The sequence below is a fragment of the Schizosaccharomyces pombe genome (genome assembly GCF_000002945.2).
Source record: "Schizosaccharomyces pombe strain 972h- genome assembly, chromosome: I".
NCBI lineage: Eukaryota > Fungi > Ascomycota > Schizosaccharomycetes > Schizosaccharomycetales > Schizosaccharomycetaceae > Schizosaccharomyces > Schizosaccharomyces pombe.
Genome location: NC_003424.3, coordinates 3,430,875 through 3,452,891, shown reverse-complemented (window position 1 = coordinate 3,452,891; position 22,017 = coordinate 3,430,875). Strand labels below are relative to the sequence as shown.

The 22,017-nt window shown below is 36.6% G+C and overlaps 9 protein-coding genes, 9 long non-coding RNA genes and 1 other non-coding gene across 19 annotated transcripts, besides 1 other annotated feature; 9 read left to right on the top strand and 10 right to left on the bottom strand.

Annotated features, from left to right (window-relative positions):
- The first annotated feature begins 142 nt into the window (after positions 1-142).
- On the top strand, positions 143-3,057 carry sod22 (plasma membrane sodium ion/proton antiporter Sod22). Its single transcript, NM_001019618.3, is given in 3 exon segments — positions 143-407; positions 623-2,760; positions 2,762-3,057. Coding segments are annotated over 3 exon segments (2,337 nt in total). The 5' UTR covers positions 143-283; the 3' UTR covers positions 2,837-3,057.
- On the bottom strand, positions 490-2,877 carry SPOM_SPNCRNA.3538. The gene has a single exon (NR_192903.1). It is a non-coding gene; the product is annotated as a non-coding RNA (long non-coding RNA).
- On the bottom strand, positions 3,037-4,563 carry dpe1 (dipeptidyl peptidase). The gene has a single exon (NM_001019617.3). The coding sequence runs from the start codon at positions 4,526-4,528 to the stop codon at positions 3,299-3,301; it is 1,230 nt and encodes a 409-aa protein (NP_594193.1). The 5' UTR covers positions 4,529-4,563; the 3' UTR covers positions 3,037-3,298.
- Positions 4,564-4,810: 247 nt separating this feature from the next.
- SPOM_SPAC3A11.11C (pyridoxal reductase) lies at positions 4,811-6,578 on the bottom strand. The gene has a single exon (NM_001019616.3). It carries the CDS (start codon positions 6,382-6,384, stop codon positions 5,380-5,382), a length of 1,005 nt encoding a protein of 334 aa, NP_594192.1. The 5' UTR covers positions 6,385-6,578; the 3' UTR covers positions 4,811-5,379.
- On the top strand, positions 6,386-9,040 carry SPOM_SPNCRNA.908. The gene has a single exon (NR_151295.1). It is a non-coding gene; the product is annotated as a non-coding RNA (long non-coding RNA).
- Positions 6,875-8,961, bottom strand: rpt5 (proteasome regulatory subunit Rpt5). Its single transcript, NM_001356115.2, has 2 exons — positions 8,796-8,961; positions 6,875-8,610 (listed from the first exon to the last, which is right to left on the bottom strand). The coding sequence occupies exons 1-2, from the start codon at positions 8,946-8,948 to the stop codon at positions 7,447-7,449; spliced, it is 1,317 nt and encodes a 438-aa protein (NP_001342870.1). The 5' UTR covers positions 8,949-8,961; the 3' UTR covers positions 6,875-7,446.
- Positions 9,041-9,747: 707 nt separating the features above from the next.
- SPOM_SPATRNAARG.01 lies at positions 9,748-9,837 on the bottom strand. Its single transcript is given in 2 exon segments — positions 9,748-9,783; positions 9,802-9,837. It is a non-coding gene; the product is annotated as a tRNA-Arg (tRNA).
- A 337-nt stretch (positions 9,838-10,174) lies between these two features.
- Positions 10,175-10,460, bottom strand: SPOM_SPNCRNA.3537. Its single transcript, NR_192902.1, has one exon. It is a non-coding gene; the product is annotated as a non-coding RNA (long non-coding RNA).
- A 112-nt stretch (positions 10,461-10,572) lies between these two features.
- Positions 10,573-11,279, top strand: pfd6 (prefoldin subunit 6). Its single transcript, NM_001019614.3, has 4 exons — positions 10,573-10,644; positions 10,695-10,765; positions 10,844-10,968; positions 11,097-11,279. Exons 1-4 carry the CDS (start codon positions 10,605-10,607, stop codon positions 11,203-11,205), a joined length of 345 nt encoding a protein of 114 aa, NP_594190.1. The 5' UTR covers positions 10,573-10,604; the 3' UTR covers positions 11,206-11,279.
- Positions 10,775-14,002, bottom strand: pkl1 (kinesin-14 family minus-end directed microtubule motor Pkl1). The gene is made up of 4 exons (NM_001019613.3): positions 13,948-14,002; positions 13,272-13,905; positions 11,531-13,218; positions 10,775-11,405 (listed from the first exon to the last, which is right to left on the bottom strand). Exons 1-4 carry the CDS (start codon positions 13,957-13,959, stop codon positions 11,241-11,243), a joined length of 2,499 nt encoding a protein of 832 aa, NP_594189.1. The 5' UTR covers positions 13,960-14,002; the 3' UTR covers positions 10,775-11,240.
- On the top strand, positions 11,663-12,800 carry SPOM_SPNCRNA.561. Its single transcript, NR_150931.1, has one exon. It is a non-coding gene; the product is annotated as a non-coding RNA (long non-coding RNA).
- On the top strand, positions 13,456-13,909 carry SPOM_SPNCRNA.3536. The gene has a single exon (NR_192901.1). It is a non-coding gene; the product is annotated as a non-coding RNA (long non-coding RNA).
- Positions 14,003-14,315: 313 nt separating the features above from the next.
- Positions 14,316-14,671: an LONG TERMINAL REPEAT.
- SPOM_SPNCRNA.3535 lies at positions 14,611-15,912 on the bottom strand. Its single transcript, NR_192900.1, has one exon. It is a non-coding gene; the product is annotated as a non-coding RNA (long non-coding RNA).
- Positions 14,780-16,892, top strand: aar2 (U5 snRNP-associated protein Aar2). The gene has a single exon (NM_001019612.3). The coding sequence runs from the start codon at positions 14,831-14,833 to the stop codon at positions 15,869-15,871; it is 1,041 nt and encodes a 346-aa protein (NP_594188.1). The 5' UTR covers positions 14,780-14,830; the 3' UTR covers positions 15,872-16,892.
- rps1401 (40S ribosomal protein uS11) lies at positions 16,067-16,648 on the bottom strand. Its single transcript, NM_001019611.3, has one exon. It carries the CDS (start codon positions 16,603-16,605, stop codon positions 16,186-16,188), a length of 420 nt encoding a protein of 139 aa, NP_594187.1. The 5' UTR covers positions 16,606-16,648; the 3' UTR covers positions 16,067-16,185.
- Positions 16,651-21,937, bottom strand: pol1 (DNA polymerase alpha catalytic subunit). The gene is made up of 2 exons (NM_001019610.3): positions 21,503-21,937; positions 16,651-21,411 (listed from the first exon to the last, which is right to left on the bottom strand). The coding sequence occupies exons 1-2, from the start codon at positions 21,801-21,803 to the stop codon at positions 17,495-17,497; spliced, it is 4,218 nt and encodes a 1,405-aa protein (NP_594186.1). The 5' UTR covers positions 21,804-21,937; the 3' UTR covers positions 16,651-17,494.
- SPOM_SPNCRNA.3534 lies at positions 19,712-20,003 on the top strand. Its single transcript, NR_192899.1, has one exon. It is a non-coding gene; the product is annotated as a non-coding RNA (long non-coding RNA).
- SPOM_SPNCRNA.3533 lies at positions 20,237-21,259 on the top strand. Its single transcript, NR_192898.1, has one exon. It is a non-coding gene; the product is annotated as a non-coding RNA (long non-coding RNA).
- SPOM_SPNCRNA.3532 lies at positions 21,376-21,712 on the top strand. The gene has a single exon (NR_192897.1). It is a non-coding gene; the product is annotated as a non-coding RNA (long non-coding RNA).
- Positions 21,938-22,017: the final 80 nt, after the last annotated feature.

The following is a 22,017-nucleotide window of genomic DNA, read 5'->3' as shown; positions in this document are numbered from 1 at the left end:
TCACTTTCAAGCTATTTTTTTGTGTCCATCTCACTAAATAAGCCTTTTTTTTCACTTTAGAAATTCTTCAGTTTTTTAGAGATTTTCAAGCTGCGACTCATTGCAATTAGCTAACTATTGTTTTCCATGTTTATCCTCCACTATCCACAACGAACGCCAGTTGTTGAAACAATTGGGTGCTTGAGTAAACTATTAGCTTCTCTATAGTTTCTATAAAGTTTTTTATTTGTCTTTTTGTTTATATAGGTTTGAAATTACAAGGTCAGGTTGACTTGGAAAGAGAATGGCATGGAGTCAAGTCGAGATTTCCAAACCACATCTAGCATATGCTATTATAGGAGGATTTACTTCATTATTTATGTTATGTTCTTTAATTATTAAGGAAAAGCTTTTTTTGGGCGAAGCAAGTAAGTTATTAGTGGTTGCAAAGCACAATTGTTTGATTTGCGTGTTGAAACGATACTTGAATTGTTTGATTTAGCTGGTAGTAATTCCAGATTATTCTTTCGGTTTACGTTCGTTAAATAAAGAGCGATCTCTAGATATTTCAGTGTGCATATTCCACCATATTATTTTTACTCTTCAATTCTTCATATATGTGAAGCATACTAACTTAATATAGCTATGGCAACTGCTACGGGTCTCATTTTTGGTCCTTACGTTGCAAAACTGTTTGTTCCCACCAGCTGGGGTAATACCGACTACATCACCGAGGAACTTGCTCGAGTCCTTTTAGTTGTCGAAGTTTTTGCAGCTGGCGCTGAACTTCCAAGAGCATATATGCTTCGACATTGGCGCAGTATGTTTGTTATGCTTTTGCCTGTTATGATTTTTGGATGGCTAGTAAGTACTGGCTTCATGTATGCTTTAATTCCCAGACTCTCTTTTCTGGAGTCATTAGCTATAGCGGCATGTATTACTGCGACAGATCCAGTGTTGGCTTCTTCTATTGTCGGTAAAGGTAAATTTGCACGTCGAGTCCCAGGTCATCTTAGGAACATGCTTTTGGCCGAATCTGGATGTAATGATGGCATGGCAATTCCTTTTCTGTATTTAGCTATTTATTTAATTATTGAGAAACCTGCCCGACATGCTGGCCGCGATTGGGTATGTATCATTATTTTATACGAATGCACCTTTGGCTGTGTGCTAGGTGCAATAATAGGTGTAATAGCCCGTAAGATGATTAAATTTTCGGAACGTCGAGGATTAATGGATCGTGAAAGTTTTCTTGTATTCTACTTCGTTTTAGCACTATTTTGTGGTGGTATTGGTACCATCATTGGTGTCGATGATTTGTTAGTTTCTTTTTGTGCTGGTGCTGCTTTCTCTTGGGACTCATGGTTTTCGAAAAAAACAGAAGAATCTCATGTTTCCAACGTTATCGACCTTCTTCTCAATCTTTCCTTTTTTGTATACGTGGGTGCTATCATGCCCTGGCCTCAATTTCACATGCCACATATGGATTTGAGTGTATGGCGACTCGTTGTATTGGCTATATGTATTTTAATTGCAAGGAGAATTCCTGCCGTTTTATTATTTAAATCATTTGTTCCTGATATTATCAATTGGCGAGAAGCTCTCTTTGCTGGTCATTTTGGTCCTATTGGTGTAGGTGCACTGTATACTTGTTTGGTTGCACGAGCCGAATTAGAAGTACATAGCACTGTACCTGAGCCTAATGATGCTATCGAAAACCCTGAAATTCCAAACTGGTATTGCATACAAGTAATGTGGCCAGTAGTTTGTTTCCTGGTTCTAAGTTCTATCATTGTTCATGGAAGCAGTATTGCATTTTTCATGCTTGGTAAAAGGATTAATACGTTGGCTTTGTCGTTTACGAGAACAAGGGACTCTCATTTTGCTTTTAACTTACCTCGTGTTCGTCAAGGACAAAGCTTACCAATTAAAAGAGTTGATGCGTTGCGCTCCTCTGCCAACTCTATTGCTTCTTCCATAAGAAGGCGTCATCCTGTAAACATTCAAGAAGATGAGGATGCTGATATATCAACTGTCTCGCTTCCTGAAGCCGCACATCTACGGGAAGAACGTGCTGAATCACCACGCGGAGGCCACTATGACGCTGAAGAATTTCCTTCTGAAGACTATGAATCTCGGCAACCTCGCCGCTCGAATGAGGAAGATAGAGAAGAAGAAATGAATCCTGGTGACGAGACATATCTTATTGGCGAAGACTTGGTCGTTGAAGATTCTCAAGGAAACATTATTTCGCATACCAGTTCTCGAGATGCAAATGGACCTTCAATTGATGAAAAACTCGCTCAAGGGGATCCGAAGGCAAAAAGTTTTGGTCGCAAGTTTCGCAGTTTCTTACGACGTTCCTATGATACTTTTCAACGTAATTTACATGAGCCGGACGACGAAAGACAAAGGGAACCCACTCTTGGACATATTGAGAGTTCTATTGAGAATCATAGGCCTAGATACTCAAGGCAAAATTCGGAATCTCATTTGCGTGAAAATAGTGTAGAACGCCGTCGTCGTGAACAAGTTCTTACTAATATTGGGGACAGTGAAAGTGAGGATGATAACATACCCAGGCCTGGTATAGTTCCATTTTACAACGAGAACAATGAAAGCAGTAGTGATACGAGAAATGGACTCTTATCTGACAATGTTTCCGAATCGCGCAGTCGTCGACCATCGCGTGCTCCTTCTGCCGCAGTTAGCAGTGAGGGTTCTCCGGTTGAAGAAGATAATGAAGCTCAGCATAGGCCAAATATTCGATTTTTGGAACTTACCCGTGCCTGGGAATAATAACCGTAGGAGGTCACATTCTTCATATCGAAGGGGATCGTTTAATGCTTATTCATAACTGATTTTCAAAAGTGTGTTATTTTTTATTTATTAAAAAAATATGTTTGCTAATGCAGTGGTTTCTTTTATTTATTTGATGATTGAAGGGTCTATGGGTGCTGTTAAAATCAAATTTCATCAGTCTTTTATCGAGTTTTTCTATGTCTCGCATTTGCCAATTAATGAACACATATCGGATAACTAACTCTCCTTTTTCTTTTTTATATTATTGGACACATGCGTAAAAATTATACTGTGGAAAATAATCTCAAAGCAAACAAAAATTTATTACATTAACTAAGAGAGCTAGTTAACTAATAGTAAAATAATCGATCCATCAAGGGGCATAAAAGAGTAAGCAATAGGCATGGTTTGTCGTTAATCGTAAGAAATTCATAACCGGCAAAATGGAATAATACAGTAAATTTTTCCAAAAATAAAATAAAGAGGTAGAGGTAGACTTATTAATAAACGATTAAGTTTAAAAGTCGTCTTCCCACTCCAAAGGTGGCTCATGAATTGAATGCCCGAGATCTTCAGTGGTCTTCCAAACACGAAGCACATTACGGCCTGCAATATCTGCTAATTCAGTGATACTGAGACCACGCTCAGCCAATTTAACAAAAAGATCAGGATACTTGGAAACATCCTCGAGTCCCTTGGGCACCATATCAATTCCATCGAAATCACCACCCAAGCCAATATGACGATACGATCCAGTTACATTGGCAATATGCATTATATGCTCAACGACGGTATCAATTGTAGCATTTTCAGGGTGTGGACTAATGAATGCAGGGTAAAAATTCACCATAACAACGCCATCAGTTTCCTTGACGCGAATCAGAACATCGTCAGGAACATTTCTGGGATGATCATAAACCCCTTTAGCGGAACTATGTGAGAAAAATGCGGGAGCAACTGATACATCTAAGGCTTGATGCATGGTCTCAGGTGTGGTGTGTGAAAGATCTACAATCATACCAAGACGATTCATTTCACGGACAATATCGCGGCCCGCAGGAGACAATCCTTTGTTAGTACGCTTTCCGTCAACCGCAGCATCGGCGAATACGTTGTCACAATTGTGCGCAAGAGTAGCATAGCGAACGCCAAGATCGTAGAATTGGCGTAAAATGGATGGGCTTCCTGCAATCTGGTGAAGACCTTCAATGCCCATCATACTTGAAATGTGATTGCGTAAAAAGTCGAATTTGACCTTACCGCTATGATCAGTCAAAGAGAATGTTTTAGGGTAGTATAGAGCCATCCTTTTAACAACATCGATTTGTTGAAGAGTCTGTGTAACAGCTTCATATTCACCTGTGCGATTCCACGAAAGAGAACTATTGGAATCCAAGCTAGGACATTCGACAAATACAGACCAGAATTGACCCCCTACATGTCCTTGACGAAGACGAAAAATGTCAGTTTGTCCAGGAAGGTGCTCAAGCGAAATATTTAGAAGGCGATTATCATAATTTTCACGAAGATATATTGGAAGATCATTATGCCCATCAATTAAAGGAAAATGAGTTAGTACAAAGTGAGCCTTTCGTTCAGGAGTCCAAATCCATTTGCCTTTGCCTAAATAGCCAACCGCACTCAGAATCAAAGCCGCAATTAAAAGATGAACCTTTAAAATTCGTCTTCTACGAGGTTTTTGTTGGTTTACAGGTAATGGAAGCTCCAATTTGCTATCGGAAACCATCTTGTTCAAAAATGATTACTTGTGCGGCAATTGTTAAGATGTGTGGAAATGTCACGTCGGTTATATATGCTGGGTCTCGATGAAGGCGCAGGATGTTTAATATAATATTTCACCGTCAATTACCAAAAAATTCAATTGTTAAACTAATAATTAGCAAAACTTGGCAGAGATTGAATGTCTAATTTGCTAGTGCTAATGTCACTTTAAATGAGCTTATCTGATGTTGTTATACAAACCCTTCGCTAAGAGCAAGACTACATAGCTAGATCTTAAAAAATTAATCTGTTTATTAAAACGATGTTTACTATGCTATTAAAAAAATAAAACCTCAGTATAGAGTAAAAATGGATATATCATTTCTAAACAAAAGTCGGTATAGCGTTATATACAGAAAAACAAGATGTGATATAAGAAAAGGAAATTTTTTAATAAGACATACATAGAAAGAGAAATTTCGAAATTTGGAATGAGTGTTGCGAGTCAACAATCCCAATTAAATTGAAATGTAGTAAGAAATTTGCAAGAGAACGAAAATGTTGAAGTTTAAAAGAAAAAGAAACGCTTTTGTTTGCAAGTTATGACACTAATAGAAAATGAAAGGATCGTTGACAGTAGTTAAAACGGCGTATCCACCAACAGTTACTCTTCAGTTCTTCTCATTAAATGAAGCACATCCGGGCACATTCCCGTTTTATAAGTATAGAAGAACAAATCTCTCTTTCAATATCATCTCACAAACTTTTGTTGCTCTTTGCATCATATGAAACAAGCAAAATTTACTAATATCTTCACAAACCTAACAAAACCTGAGCAAAGCAGCAGTGGCTATGTGCTGTTTATGGTTTTAACTTTCAACACATACTAGAACAGCCTCCTGTCACTTGAGGTTCTGAATTAGGAGACGCTGGAGGCGGTAAAGTCTTTTCTAGGCAGCTAACAACTTCAGCAAATTGGTATGTATCTAAAACCTTGGAAAATGATCCCAAGCTTGCTTCAATGAGATCATAACTAGTCGCCGATGGTATGGGAAGAATTCTACCCCTTCCGGCTGACAAAATAAAACTCAAGGCCAATTCTGCTAACGACATGTCATATTTTGAAGCTAGCTCCTTCAATGCTTGTATACAAGGAAGAGTCGAACTAAACGTGCTTGAGGGAGGCTGCTCATTACATTGATGATGCTTCTTTAAATTTTCAATGTCCGCCATTGTAGTTACACGACCTGTTAGCAAACCATGAGCCAACGGGGAATGAGCTACAAGAGGAATGGACAAGTCATGGCATAGTTTTTTTACCCCATTATATTCAATCTCGCGAAAGAGCATTGAATAATGGACCTCAATTGCAGCAATCCGCACAACAGAATGAGCACGCTTGATTTCCTCAACAGAGGGTTCACAAAGACCGATACATCGAATGTCACCAGAATCTACAAACTCCTTCAAACAAGCCATCGTCTCCTCAATAGGTGTGTCAGGATCAATTGCAGCACATTGGTAAAGATCAATAGTCTTTACTTTTTTGAGAGTCTCTCGGACAGTTTTGATGCTTTTGGTAATACATTCTCGTGTCCCGTGAACTCGGTGAGTTTCAGGATCAAACGCACCTTTGACTGACAAGAACACCTTATCTATACTATCGGGAAACTTTTGAAAGTACCTTGAAAGAAGTTGCAAATTGGCTAATGGTTCAGAAAGCCCATAAAATTCACCTGCGTCCCAAAAACTGCATCCATGACTTAGTGCATAGTTCATAATTCGAAACGCTTCTTCATCAGGAACAGGATTCTCAGTCCATGTAAGACTTTTTAATCCTAGACCAATTGGTCCAACCAAAAAGTTGTTAATATACGGCATAGTGCGCAATGCTGCCAAACTATACCAACTTCCGTTCCAACGGATGTATCACAAACACGACTACAATAGCCTTAGTTCAAGAAACAAAAGCCAATTGACAGTAAATTAGGAGTTCGGTGAATATTTTCTCAAGACGAAAATGTCTATGTGAACCAGCTCAATGGTGGTGATTTTTATGGCGCTAGTTTGTTCTTGGAAACAACCGGTTACCGATGATGACGATTACAAGTCAAACTGACACCCCAATATAGCTCTCGAGATTTGGAAAGACTAACTTAACAAATCAAATATAAATTATAAAGATTGTCAGAGGTGGATGGGGCTTTACTGAACATTAAATGAAGTACCTTTTGAATATCGTTCCACTGACAAATGGATACATATACTGGGATCAAGCGTTCATACAGTTGTAGAATAAGTATATAGGACATTGAATTGTTTACAAAGAAAAACTTAAAAAAGCTATTATGAAGTTCAATACAGTTAATGATGGGCTTCGAATGAATTAATTGTTAAGAATCAAGCTACTTGGTTTCCAATTATTAATATTTCCAAAACGAAAAAGGAAATGCATACTGGATGTTCATGAGTCATCGCTGTTATTCCTAATCTTTGCAACATAAAGATTTCGTTTTTTAATACGAATGAGGAGAATGGGCAAAACGACTAGGGATATTGTGCCAAACAAACGATTTAATTCAGTAATGTTGATTCAAGTTTCGTGGCAGAAACACATTGATAACCTTATAAGCTTAAATAACACATAGATTGATATTCGTTCCAACATTTTCATAGCTACATCGCTAATCATTACATCGAGCAAAGCTCTTTTCAAATGTACAGTCGTCTGATTCCTTCCAACGTAAACAAATGTACATTGACTTGCTGTCCCACTGGGAGGTCCTTTTTTCCCTTAATATTTACTAGCGTATAATATCAAGCTCCCATGGGATCATAAAAACCAATTTACAAAAAGACAGAAGAAAGATGAGACGGATGAGACGAATGAGATAATCGGGATATATACGGTACCGTCCTCGTAGAAATGAAAGAAAGTAACGCTTATGCAAAGTATTGCAGAGTCTTAGATTTGCGCATTTGTACTTCCAATATACCATCCATAAAATGTTCATGATTAATTTTAGTATCACCTTGACGAAGAGCAATCATACCCGCTTCAACGCAAACGCTCTTCAACATGGCACCATTATATTCATCTGTACTTCTCGCCAACTCCTCCCAGTTAATATCGTCGTCAATGGCCATTTTACGTGAATGAATGCGTAAAATACCAACACGAGCTTCTTCATTGGGAAGAGGAAATTCGAGTTTTCGGTCCAGACGACCAGAACGTAACAGAGCCGGATCCAACGTATCTACACGATTTGTAGCAGCAATCACCTTGACACGGTCATCACTACTAAAACCATCGAGTTGATTGAGGAGCTCCAGCATAGTACGTTGGACTTCACGATCACCGGCTTTTTCAGAATCAAAACGCTTGGTACCAATAGCATCTAATTCATCAATAAATATAATGGCAGGGCTTTTTTCTTTGGCCAAGGCGAAAGCATCGCGAACGAGTTTAGCGCCATCACCAATAAACATTTGAACAAGTTGAGGAGCCGCAAGTTTTAGGAATGTAGCATTGGACTGGGCAGCACAGGCACGAGCTAATAAGGTCTTACCAGTGCCAGGGGGACCAAACATCAAACATCCCTTGGGAGGTTTCACGCCAAGTTTACGGAATTTATCAGCCTGCTGCATGGGCAAAACGATGGCTTCAAACAGTTCTTCTATTTGTTTTGATAAACCACCAATATCTGAATAACGCTCTGTGGGTTTTTCGTCTACTTCCATAGCCTTAACACGGCTATCATACTCTGAAGGTAATTTATCAATGATCAGGTAAGAATCTTTGTTGACACCAATAAGATCACCCGGATGAAGCTCTTCAGGTTCAACAAGACCGATTAAGGGAAGGAAGATGGTTTGACGAGTAGATGTCTTAATAACGGCTGACTTGCCAACACGAGTAGCCTCAGAGTTTTGGTTAGCTGATTCTTGGACATCAACTTCATCAGGTTGCATATCTAAAATTTCAACAACGTTTCCTACCAAATAAGGTAGCATCTTATTATTCGAAATTTTTTCTTGGTTTTCTTTGATTTTTTCGAGCATGGTGCTCTTTTCATGAGTTAATCTTTGAAACTCGGATTTCATAACCTACAATCTATGTTAGTGAATTTTACTTCTAGAAAAGAACATTCGACCGCATTCATCTTTCCACCTTCATTTAAGGATGAGGGCAAAACATTATCAGATCTTCGTTCTCTGTGAATAAAGAAATTATAAAAGAAAAAGATTTCGGTTTTCCCAACACTTATCTAGAGGTTCATTGAATGACTTACCTTAATATCATTTTCCAACAATCGTGTCCGACTATTCAATTCATCTATACCGGCGGCCAAAATTTCTTGTTCAATTCCATCCAAACCTTCATTATTGGAGGATCCTCCCTGCTGGGATTGATCTAGCGCGTCTAATTCTTCGAGAGTTGACATGTGTGTTCCGGTTAGGTTAAAACGACTAAGGCGTGTACTCCTATAGCATCATAAAAAAGTGTAGATTTTTATACATGATTATTATTTTTTTTATTCTTTATAATTTTTTTATAAATATAATTTCTTCTTATTTTGTAACTTGCATTTATTAGCATCGCTCTAGCAAGCATCCTTGTAGACAGCTTGGTAATCAAGGTAGTGATTATGTGTTACTAGAAAATGGTAAAGCTACGGATATTTTATTATAATTTACATGTTTCCCTTATTTTTTATAATTAATATGAAAGTAGTCCCACTTCTTCTCGATGATCTTTGAAACTGATGTTGCTTTAGTAAGTTATATTTGTTTATGTTATTGACATTAGTAGGAGAAATGTATGTCTTCAGTAAGAAAATTTATCCCCAAAAAGTGCATTAATGTAATTTCTTTAATTGAAACAAATACAATAATTAGATGTAACTGCTGATGAGGCATATAGCGGTGCTTAATATGCTTTTTCACAATTTCGTTTGATAATAGTGCAAACTTATTATTTTCTACCAAATATTTTATAAATAGTTTATTTTATTTTATAATTCCTTTTACTTCTATGAAATGAATAAACAAAATAAAAAAAAAAGAGAACTTTACATATATAATTAACTTCAAAACCTCTATATGGTAATATTTATACTTCACAACAAATTCAAGGATAAATATAGTAATTTTTCAAAGTTGACAGCAAATTTGCTTAGATGGAATATTATCTTACTCATGCTTAATATAATAATTCCTTTTCTAGAAGGCAAAAAATAAAAGCGACCACGGCGAGATTTGCACTCGCGATCTTTGGCGAACCTGGAGTCTCCTCCACCGGAAACCAACGCCTTACTTCTAGGCCACGAGGCCGCTCTAAGCGGCTGCTCTAAAATGTAATATATATATAGGAAATTCAAGTGTGAGTAATATGACAAATTGATGTTCTTCTAATTCATCAATCTATAACTTTTACGACAAAAGTACTTATTTTTTTTTCTTTTCTTTGTTTTTAATCTATTTTATACATTTATCCTTTTTTTCCCACTAGATTGTCTTTCCCAAATTTTCAAGCTAAAGAAGATCTAAGCTTACAAACTACTATGGTATTTCTATTTATTTTTAAAGAACAATGATATCTGAAGCTTTATCTCCATTCAAAATATTTCCTTTATATCTTTGAATATTAATAAGACATTTTTGTATTCATTAAAACGGTTTCATTATTTACGAATTGTTAATTCCAGAAGGATGCAGTTGAGAAGTGAACTAAAACAATATTTTTCATATCCTTTATTCAAAAAAAAGGTTTGCAATTCACTAATTTATATACTGAACCAAGTAGTTTTGTTGTATCAAAACAGTGAGTCTTTACTCAAAATTTCAGCAACACCTTCATTCACTCATTCATAAATCGATTTCCTAGTGTAGCTTACATTTCTCTGTTTAAATTAATTCGGTTTTATTTATTTCTCGTTTTTATCCAATATAGTCATAAAATCAATCATATCACACAATTAAAATATATTTTGTTCATAATATAGAATTTCAACGAACTTCGCTATTTCAGCTGACTTTCAAGGTAAGTAGAATGTCTCTTTACCTACTATCCTTTTACGTCTTTTTACACAGGAATAGAAATGGAGGAATTAGCTAAAAAATATCAGAACCTACAAACAGGTAAATCAAAACCTTCTGCATCGAATTAAATAATTAACGAAATTCCCAAGAACTAAGCACTTATGTCGAAAGTTTAAAAAAGTTGGAAACCCAATTACAAGAAAACACTACTGTCCTCAATGTACGTTAAGGCCACAAAAATTACTATTTTCCCTATTTTCTCCATTTATATTAGAATTGTTTTGTTAATGCGAATTAGGAATTGGAAAAAGTGGCTCCTGACTCAAATATATATAAGCAAATCGGTCCTACCCTTGTAAAGCAAAGTCATGAGGAAGCAAAGACCAACGTTAAAACAAGATTGGATTTCATTAATAAAGAAATGTATGTTTGTTGAAATTTGAAAAAGAAGAATTTCCTTGAGGTTAAAATCGCTCTCTAAAAATGCGAGTTGTACTTCTTCATTTGTATTATCGAATTGCGTATGTCATTTTATTAATTCATAATTATAGTGCACGCCTCGAAAATCAAACAAAAATCTCACAAGAAGAATTCAGCAAAGTTAAAGGTGCCATCATTCAAGCACAAGCAGCAGCTGCTCCACCAAACCCAGCATCTTAAATGCTTTGGTAAACATTTTTTACTCTAAAATAAGCTTAACGTTTATAATGTTTAATAGAACCTACTTTTGTATCATTGACTTTTGTTGCAAATCGCAGACTATTTAATGTATCCATGAATTGCGACTTTAAAGGAGACACATTAACAAACATCAGGGTTTTGGCACCTTTTCCAAGTGAATATTTTAACAAATAAGTTAGCTAATGTCTGGTTAGTACAAAAATGCTTTCAATATAGACTTTACACACTGCTGCAAAGCAAATAAGTAGCCACTTTGACAGTTAAAGAACGTGTTTCGTAAAGAACTTTTCATTCTAATACTCACCTTTGAATTTCGGTATGGTATGTGAGACTTTTCCTTCGTGGTACTATTTGAGGCATTTCCAAGTGCATGGATAACATCGCCAAGACAGCTGAGACTTTTATTAATAGCTTGCGTTTCTCGTAGTCTATCCCCAACTGCCTGACTGTAACTTAACCGCTCAGAACCTGCCAAATCAACTAGATTTAGCGTACCTTTACATATTTGTTTGGTTCTAGAATTTTCACCATCTATATACAGCATGAAAACAGTGTGTGATCTTGAAGACCGTTCATTTGCTTTTGTCGCTGCTATAAATCGATTTTCTCCTGCTCGATTTAGCATCTTGTAAACAGTATCTTCTTCATTAAAATCAATTATTGAAACGTTATCCACTGTTGTTCGTCTTTCCTTTTCATCATGATGAATATCGTGCTTAGGATTTTTCAACATTTCCGCTTTGTTTAATAGATCATAAATCGTTTCATTGTAAATTTCCAAAAACTGACCTCTCAATTTATACACCCACCCTTTCTCCCTCAAGGTTGATAGATAATTAAATATATGCTTAATTGACATCGCTATCATACCGTCTTGTGACGACATTGTGTACGTCTTACCCGATCCTGTTTGTCCATATGCAAATATACTAACATTATAACCATCAATAGCGCTTTGAATTAACTGTGATATTTCCTCAAAAACGGACGAGTTATCGCTTTCAGGAGCAAAGACTCGATCAAAGGAAAATTCATAATTACGATCATAAGTATGCCCGAGTGATGATTCAACATTAGGCCCTTTAAGAATAAGTTTTTGTGGCTCTAGTGCGTCTTTATCTGGAAATTGTAAAACATCAGCAATGCAATATTCGGATTCTTCACTTGGGAGTAGTGGTCTAACCCTACAAAAAACTCGAATATTTCCCTTTAGTTCTTGAATGTCGTTATGCAGCTTTCGTCTGATTATTTCTTCTGCTAACAGTTTATTATACATATCTTCATTTCTCCGTTCCAGCTGTTGGATTCGAGCTTGTAGTTCCAATGCGTTCTGGCCATTATTTCTTTCTTTATCTTGAATACTTGCAACATATTTAGAAAGTTCTTCAAGTTTTTCAGATGTAGAGTGGTGTTTATGCTCTTCCTTTAACAGTTTATTTCGAAGCATGTCAATTTCAGCTAACTTGTCTTCTAATTCTATACGCAGAGAGGAGATTTTTTCTTCATATTCTTTTTCCGAGTATGATTTTTCCGATTCATATTCTTTTACTGCCATTTCCAACTCAGATATTCTCCTTTTAAGCTTTTTAACCGTTAAATCATTCTCATATTCAATGTGGGATATTCGATCATTTTCTTCTTGTTGTTTCATTTCTAATAAGTCCAGAATTTTTTCTTTAAAACGCAAAATTTTCTCAGTACAAGAACCTTGTATCAGCACTAGAGCTCTCCGAAGTGATTCACAAATATTGGCATATTCATGTTTATATGACTTTACTTCGTTCTCAACAAAATCCCCAAAGGATTTTCGTTCACCATTTAGATTACAAACTAGAGAATGTGTTTTCTTTTCATGATAAAGTGCAAGTTCTTTGTGTTCTCGACGTAGCTTTTGGTAGCTTGCATTCGCAGCTTCTAACCTTTCCTTGGCTTCCTTCAACTGGATATTCGATATCGATAATTCAGAGGAAAGATTTTCTTTTGTTTCTAAAACTTTAAAATAGTTAGTAATCAAATAAAGTCAGCATAAAGACATGTATTCTTACTATCTTGCTTGGCCTTTTCTGCTGCCTCTCTGTATGATTGAAGTTGTAACGAATATTCATGATCCTTTTCAGCGTAAACCTGTTCTTGTACCTGAAGATGTGATCTAAGGTTCAAGTATGCAGACTCAATATCATCGGTTTCGTCTTTCGATAATAAACGATGTTCGCCATTAGATAGCATATGCAACCTTTCTAACTGTATAATATTTTTTGGTTTGCTTTTTAAATCTTTTATTCTCTTTAATGTATTAGAAGAAGCCATAGCTTGATCACTCTCGTAGGCTAACGTTGATTCGCATATTGTTTTATGAGATTCAATGAGATCTTTTAATTGAGGCAGCCAACTCTCTTTAAATTTGGAAACAGATTCTTCGTAATTAGATTCATGAGTAGAAGCAATTGGCGCTGTGACTACAGCGGCCTTGTCTCGATTGCTGTCCCTCTTCTTGCCATTAATGTCGCTTTGTAAAACGTGATTTTTTGATACGAAATTTTCGTATTTCAAATCATGTACTGCATCCTCTTGATTTGTTTTAATAATTTTTTTTGGTCGATATATTAAGTCCTCAGAATCTGTGTTTAAAGCATCTTCCTGTCGTTTATACCCTGTGTTTATGGAAATGTCCTTTGTATTCTTTCGCATTAATAAGATAAGTTACTCAGAAGTACCTCTTACCTCAATTACCATCTATAAGTTAAAAAGAGCGTTTTATAGAGTAATTCTTCCCAATACTATAAACACGAATTTATCAGCTCGACAAAACAGATTTTGATTAGCAGATGCTTTAAGAAACGTAAAACTATTTTACGTGGGTTAAATATGAGTGTTAAATTGTTAAGCAAATTCCAATGCTACGCATCATTATATGTCTCAAGCCTCTCGTGTATATCCATCTATGTTATTAATCAATGGTGTATAGAATACAATTGATTCCATTAACAAATAGTACTTAAGTAATATTATTTATATTATGTAATTCCACATTCCCTGATTGATTTTTGGAATATCTCAAACAAATTCAGTGTATCCTTACGTGTCTTTAAGTGAATTACAAAGTCCGCGGAAATGTGTAACACTACCTAAAATTTCGGTGAGCTTATATTACGATTTGCCATGTAGCGGTAGGTTGTACGTTTAACTAACAATTGTTACTTTTATTACTTTAAAGAAGTCTAATAGTGTCCAGTCAGCGATCTAGCTAACGACTAAACTAAAGGAGCGAGGTTCAGTTGTAGCTTTATTTAAAATGTCTCGATTAATTTATATCAATTGGAATATATTTAGATAGATGGAATTTTATCCGTAACTATGAATAAATAGATCTTAACTACTATTCTAGCAGGCGATATTTAGTGATACGAAACGATGTATATTATAGCGTAGTGTAGAATTGCTGACACCCAAAAACCTTTAATGTATTATGGTGTTTTTTATAATATCCATCGCTATAACTCTTAAATCAGTAGCCTGAAACTTAGCTTTGACCAATGTCTACGATCTTAAATTCAACTTAATAGACAAAATAAATGAAGATATGGAATAATTTGTTTTGTATATAATGAGTATAGAGTTTGTCGGATGGTTAAATACATATTACGTTGGCATTGATCAGAGTTCATATGAAGCTAGTAAGCTTCCAGGTATTCGAAATGTAAAAGGTGGAATTCATCTTTTCACTTGGTCTCCAACATACCCTGCTGGATTAATTTCTGGAGTTTTTGCTATGGTCCATGAAGATATGAAATATAGTATCGACTTTGATTCGAAATCTGAAACAGCTTCTTTGCAGAAGCTTGATGTATTATATGACGAAAACTTTTATCCCTTTGAATCAACAAAGGATTGGGACTTGTTGACGAAGTTCATTACAGTTCAAGATCTTCAAAGAATTTTTGCTACTGAAGGTGAATTTTTCTACTTAGACACTTCAACGTATGTCAACGCTGATCTTGTGTCACAAGATCCGGAATTCTCAAAACCCTCTCGAGACGATAAACTATTAAATTTCGCTGAATTCAATTTACGACGAAGCTGGTCGCCGTCTGCCACTGGACCTGAACGGTCTAAGCAAGCAATTGATAAATCGTTTTTGTTTCAAAGACTCGTCCAAAGCGTGTGGAATGACAATCCCATCTCTGCATTAGCGGAATTATCAATTTCCTTTCTGAGCTACTCTATTCTCTCCCACTATGGTGCTTTGGAGCATTGGAAGAATATGTTGAGTTTGCTATTGCAGTCTTATGAATTGGCGGAAACTGAACCAGAGTTTTACGCTTCCTTTTTGGAGCTTTTCAAACTTCAGCTTAGCTCACTAAGTGAATCCGACTTAGAAACGTCTGCCATTTTTGAGAAAGGCGTTTTACTATCTTGCCTTGATAGTCTAAGTGAAAGGAAAGTGGATGGTAGCTTTGGTTCTCTAGTAAACGAAGCGATAGAAAATCTCCTAAAAACTATTTCTGAGTTATTGAATTCTCATGAAGAACAAGCCGGTTTAATGCAGAAAGGAGATTTGTACAGTGCTGCCGACTATGAAGCTGAAGTTCACGAAACCGGTGACTATGTTATAGACGTAAGCACTGAAGAAGATCCAATTCACTGAAGGTTTTATATTGTTACAGAATGTATCCAATGAGCGACATTGGATACTAAAGTAGTGCTGTATTGATAGGCAACTAAAAGTTGGTACTTCTTCACTTAATACAGATCTATTTTACACATCTACAGTATACAAATCATGACAATAACAACTTTAAACATTAATACTCACTACAAAATTCACTACATTAACGAACGATTAACTTGAAAACTAATTTATATTATTATCGAAGAGCAAACTTTAGGAAAAGAATGCGATAGACGTCGAGGATTCTCGCACAACCAAACATAAAAATTGTAAAGCAATGACGAAAACGCTCACAGTCTGCGACCACGACGACCACCCTTTCTACGGGTAGAGTCGGTAGGAATGGGAGTAACATCCTCAATACGACCAATACGCATACCAGCACGGGCCAAGGCACGAAGAGCAGCTTGAGCACCGGGACCCGGGGTCTTTGTAGCAGTACCACCAGTAGCACGGATCTTGATGTGAAGAGCAGTGATACCAACTTCCTTGCACTTAGCAGCAGCGTCTTGGGCGGCTAACATAGCAGCGTATGGAGAAGACTCATCACGATCAGTCTTGACCTTCATACCACCAGTAACACGAACGATGGTTTCCTTGCCGGTCAAATCAGTGATGTGAACGAAAGTATCGTTGAAAGAAGCAAAGATGTGAGCAACACCGAAAACAAGCTCACCGGAACGAATTTGAGGCCCAACGTTGGTTGCCATTTTGATATCTTTCCTCCCTACAGATGCGTTTGAGACACTGCGCAAGTTAACATTCTAAATGTGCTTGCAATTTAATTCTCTAATAAAAAAGCAGTCAATTTAGGGTAGGGTTTAAGCTTGGCATATTAGTCCAAGAAATATTAGCAAAAATAATGCTGGGCGTAAAAAAATAATAACGAAGTATTGATAGCGATGCACCTTGTACAAATCGTAATTCTGAAATTTATTATGAGTAATTAAAATTATAGTGTTCTAAAAGAAATGCAAAAAGTTGAACAAGACGAGTGATATATAAAAAAATATCTTTTGTAGGTGTGAATTATAAAATACGTTCATAGAATATGTAAAGACTTGTTGAAGAGAGTGTAAAAGATTGAAACACCAAAATAATCTTGAGCAAAAAAACGCACAGTAAATCAGTTTCTTGTGTCATGACAAAGTCCCTAATTCTCAAATTGTTCGAATGTTTAATGTCTCCACTTGAGAAGGTTAAGGTCTTTCACATAATTTATTGACCGTATTACCACCAGCTTTACGAGTTTCATCAATGGTATATCTCGTGTCATAATGGTGTTTAGGTTAAATTTAGGATGTGCGTAATAAGTCAAACATGTAGTGAGTACTTTGCTATCCAGAGCGTCAATTGTAGAATCACGAATTTCAAATCACAAACGACCTTAGTATTAGAACAAATTATATCAGAGTTGCATACGCCCAAAAATGTAACATGTAGCTTTGTTGTGTTGTAAAACATAGTACTGATAATAATTATTGGCAATTCCCAAGTCTTTGAAACAGGTATTCCCATCAACATTTCTTGTACTGCATGAGCAAATATCTGTTCGAGGTGTCAAGTAGATTACTTAAACGGGTAGAATGAATTAAAGCTTCACGATGAAAATATCAGTCCCATATCTACAAATTCACGCGCATTTTTGTTCATTATTCGAGAGATATTTTTGTTGATGGCATTGCATCTAATGATTCCATTTCTGGTAGCCCCGGTGGTTGTTTGAACAGCTTTTAGCAGGAACTTAATCTGGTTATATAATTGTTCATCATTATATTCAAAATGAACGCTTCCACGACATGATTTGTTACAACAACGCTTTCCATACACACTCATTTGTCGTGTTCGATTACCACAAGAAGAATCATCACATACTAAAATTCCTTCATAATAAAGATTAATAAAATCTCTGAGTTGAGATGAGAATTGAAGAATAATAGTAAAGTCCGAATACTCATATCCACAATCACATTCTACTGTATTCGCATACAACGTTTCCTTCAAGGACTTTACAGATCGTAGGGAAAATGATGTAGCATTACAGGATGGACATTTCAATAGTAATGGGGAAACGTTAATAAAACACTGGTCATCAGTGAGCGTAGACTCATACCGCTGAAACGCAGATGATTCAGAAGTCTCATGTGAGTAGTATTTTCGAGCATCCAAACCTAAGCATTCAGCTAAGCGAGCACGGTTTGTTCCTTCAATCGGTGCTATAACACGCTCGATAGGAGGGAGAATTTGATGCGAAAGATAATAATTGTAGTCAATAACTAATGTGGAATTTGTATTCATTATTTCTTGCGGACTATAAGCTCGGTCGGCAGGGTGTCCGTCAGCGTCACTACCAGCAATAATGAAAGGAATAACATCGCCTACACGAACATTCTCTCCTCTAGCTTTCTTTTTAAGAGCCACCTGCACGAATGGCATCGTCTTTCCATTTGGATAATCTTCTGGATTTTTTCCCAAACGATTGAATATTATAAATTTGTTAGCCGGAAACTTCCCATTACGCATTTTTTCGGAAAAATCCATTAAATAAGAATGAATATTTTCAATTACGGTTTCCGTTAATTCACCAGATAAAATTTGATCCAAACAAAATTTACTAGCCTCCTTAGCTAAAGTACAAAACTCACGACGTTTCATATCCAAGCCCTTTACATCTAAATTGGGCTTCCCTTGAGAATCAAGCTGTAAAGCCGCGTACTTTTTCTTAGCATGCAGAAGCATGCGCTGATAAACGTTATCGATATCAATTTCTAGTTTACTATAACGTTCATTTACCTTTTCCTTAAATTCATTACCAATTCGAAGAGCATGGTTCTTGTCTGTTACGTTCGTATTGAGCATAACTGAATCGGTATCGCCATAAATTACTTGAAGTCCCATTTGATCCGCAAGTTCTTTAGTATTCATCAAGGCTTCCCTACCCTTATAAGTAATCAGAACAGCCAACGGACGTGCATAGAATCGAGACTTCGTATATCCCAGGCAGCCATACATGGAGTTTGCAGTTAACTTCAGGGCTTGTTGTTGGATATCCCATTGCAGCCTTTGTGTGGGAGTGGCAGAGTTATCCTTTAATAGTCCTTTAATTTGGCGTCGACGTTCCACAAGATTTGCAATTAATCGAGGAAATATACCTTGATTGGCCGAGGCAGATGGAGTATCGGGAATTTGATCGTCGGAATCAGAGTTAGAAGGAGATCTGTCAACAGTAGTAAAACAAATATTGTATTCTTGGATAATACTTGGATATAAACTATTGAAGTCCATCACCAAAATACAAGTTTCATAAAGTCCTTTTTGAGGCTCAAAAACCAATCCACCTTTGTATTTATCTTTTTTCTTGCCAAGAGATTCTTCTTGCAGACCGTCTTCTGCACCAAAAGCTTCAGCATGTCTTCTAATACTTTGTTGTTTATCCGGGACAATATATCCATTTTTTTTAAATTCGTGAAGAAGAATGTATTCGTTTCTTTCCGCTCTGGTACCTGTTAATGTTCTAGCCCAAGAGTTACCAGCAATGTTTGTTAAATTCTTTGATAGCTGAAGCATCTGAATTTTGAATGCGACGGCAGCAATAAAGAATGTGTCAATTTCACAGTGAACTAAATAATCCAATAAGCCGTGAGCCGTATCGGTCCATGATTGCAATGCCTTCTCTTGATTAATGTCTTGACGTTTAATGTCAAGCTCCTTAAGTACTATTTCAGATAAACTCCAAGATTGGGCTTTAATCATAGATCGACCAAAGTCGTTAGATAAATCACACATAAGCCTTCCAGCAATAATCTGTTTTTCTACGAACTGTTGAGAGCTTCTATTAAACGAACGTGGCCATTCGCTTCTTCGAAGTCGACCAATACTACTCCAATTATGAATTTTTCGTTCTTTCAGTCTAGATAACAATACTGAGTAGCACATTTCAAAATCATGCCCAAAATAAACATCAGGATCGTATGTACGAACTTTATTTAAGAAATTATTAAGCAACGAAACTTCAGACCTCTCACAAAAGATGGAAGATTTGTGCTGGCGAGCTAGCTTTTCAAAACCATTTGGAAAGATTTGCTTCAAAGGACGAATCAACGAAAAGGAATACGAGGGCATGTCATTTGCAGGCAAACCTTTTTCAATGTCAACATTTTCAAAAATCCTAGCACTAATCATAACGACTTCTTGCTTGTTTTGCTCTTTGTTAATCAGCGTTCTAAATGCAAGACTCATCACCGTCATTGGAGGCGTTTTCGAAGTAATTTCATTTTTTTCGAAAGAAACAGAAATGTTCTGAGGTGACGAACATCCTATTTCGACCCGGCACCAACTAGCATTTTTTACAGCATCAAAATTTGGTTGTTGTATTTTCAGCCAACAAGGACCCATAACTCTTCTACTTAAGACAAACTGCTCGAATAAGGCGGTATTAGTTCCAAAAACGTGTGAGAAAGAAGAACCAGTCAAATCAGTAGGCAGAGCAGGATAAGAATAGGAATAAATTACCTCTAAGTAATCAGCGGTCCGAGGAACATCTTCTAATTCGAAAGCATATTTATACTTGGAGACTCTTGATTTCCATTCCTTGACACCCCTTTTAGATAACAAATTGGCTACTTCGTCGTAAACATCTTTAGTTTGCGCTGCAATAGAATCTTCAGAAACTGAGGATGATGATGGGCGGGGAAGGAAGTATAAAGAACGCATTATCCCATCGACCTTGAGAAAGCACGAAACATACTGTTTAGTAGCTTTATCATATACTTTGCCAAATAGACACAATGAGCCGTACATCTCGGTATAATCCATCCAAAAAAAAAACAAAGAACCATCCTCTTCAGTAACATCAGATGGTGATACTTTTGAAATTGGAGATGAATAGGACGAAGCAGGAACATCTACATTCTTTATCTTAGAATTAATTTCAGAAAAAGCAGAGACGTCAAGTTCCGAAGATAAAGGTGTCATTGGTGATAGAGGTTGCTGAGAAATAGTAGCTTTTGAAAGCGATGCGGTGTCATCGACCTGATCATGACTCATCAATGGCTTCATGGCAATAGATTCTTCAACGTCAATAATGGGTGCATCAGATCCAACGGGGAGTTCTGGTTCGTCTAATTCCATTGGTTGACTGTCGACATTTTCTTCTGTCTCGAGTGCAGCAGGTGGGGAGCTGGGAATAGGAAGACTGCTAGCAGGTTGAGGAGTTGAAGGTACAGTTTCTGGGATGTATTTTTTGGGATCAGAAGAAACAACGTTAGTTGTACTTATTGAGGAAGCAGCTTTCTGAGAGCGACGTTTGGCATTTGATGTAGTATGAGAACGATTTCCCTTTTTTGTCGAGAGGCGTTCGGGAATATCTTGGTCGATTGAGCCAAGAATTTCAGCCATGAATTCATCTTCCTTCTCATTATTTTTTCGATTTGCGATACGTGAAGCAGGTTGGATAGCATTTGCTTTAAAAAACGCGCCAATTTGTTGATTAGGTTCAGCTAGAACGTTCTTCGATTCTAAATTACTGTTAGTGAAATGGCATACCCTATAAAATAGACGCTAGCTTGTGCCTTAATATAGACACATGTAACAGTGCAATAAACATACTCTTTCTTTTTCGACCAGACGATCCTTTTTCATTTTCATCATCCTCGTCACTGTAATGACTTTGATCCCACTCATCATATCCATTATCCACATAACCAGCCCCGTTATCGTCTACGACAAAGTCATCCTCATCCAGTCGTTGTCGAACAATCTTGCGATATTCTTCCTCTGAAACATTGTCATATAATTCTTCATTTTCTTTGCTTTCGTATGTGCTAGCCCTTGTTTTTCCGGCTTGACGAAGAGCCCGTAACTCAGCAAATCTTTGAGACGGCTTTATCCCCGCGTTTCTCTTTCTCATGATAAGTTCACGAGAAGACTTTAAAGTCGAATATATCTTCTTTCAAAAAAATAAATTAAATTAAAAAATCAATAAAAATACTCTTAAGACGGAAGATGGTCGCGAAAGCTCGCGTCTCCTTATGTGTGTGCTCTGGATGTAAACAATAGTACGCGGTCACTAATTAAAATGCATCGCTACAGCGCGTACGAGAGCGTTAACAAGTAATACTGAC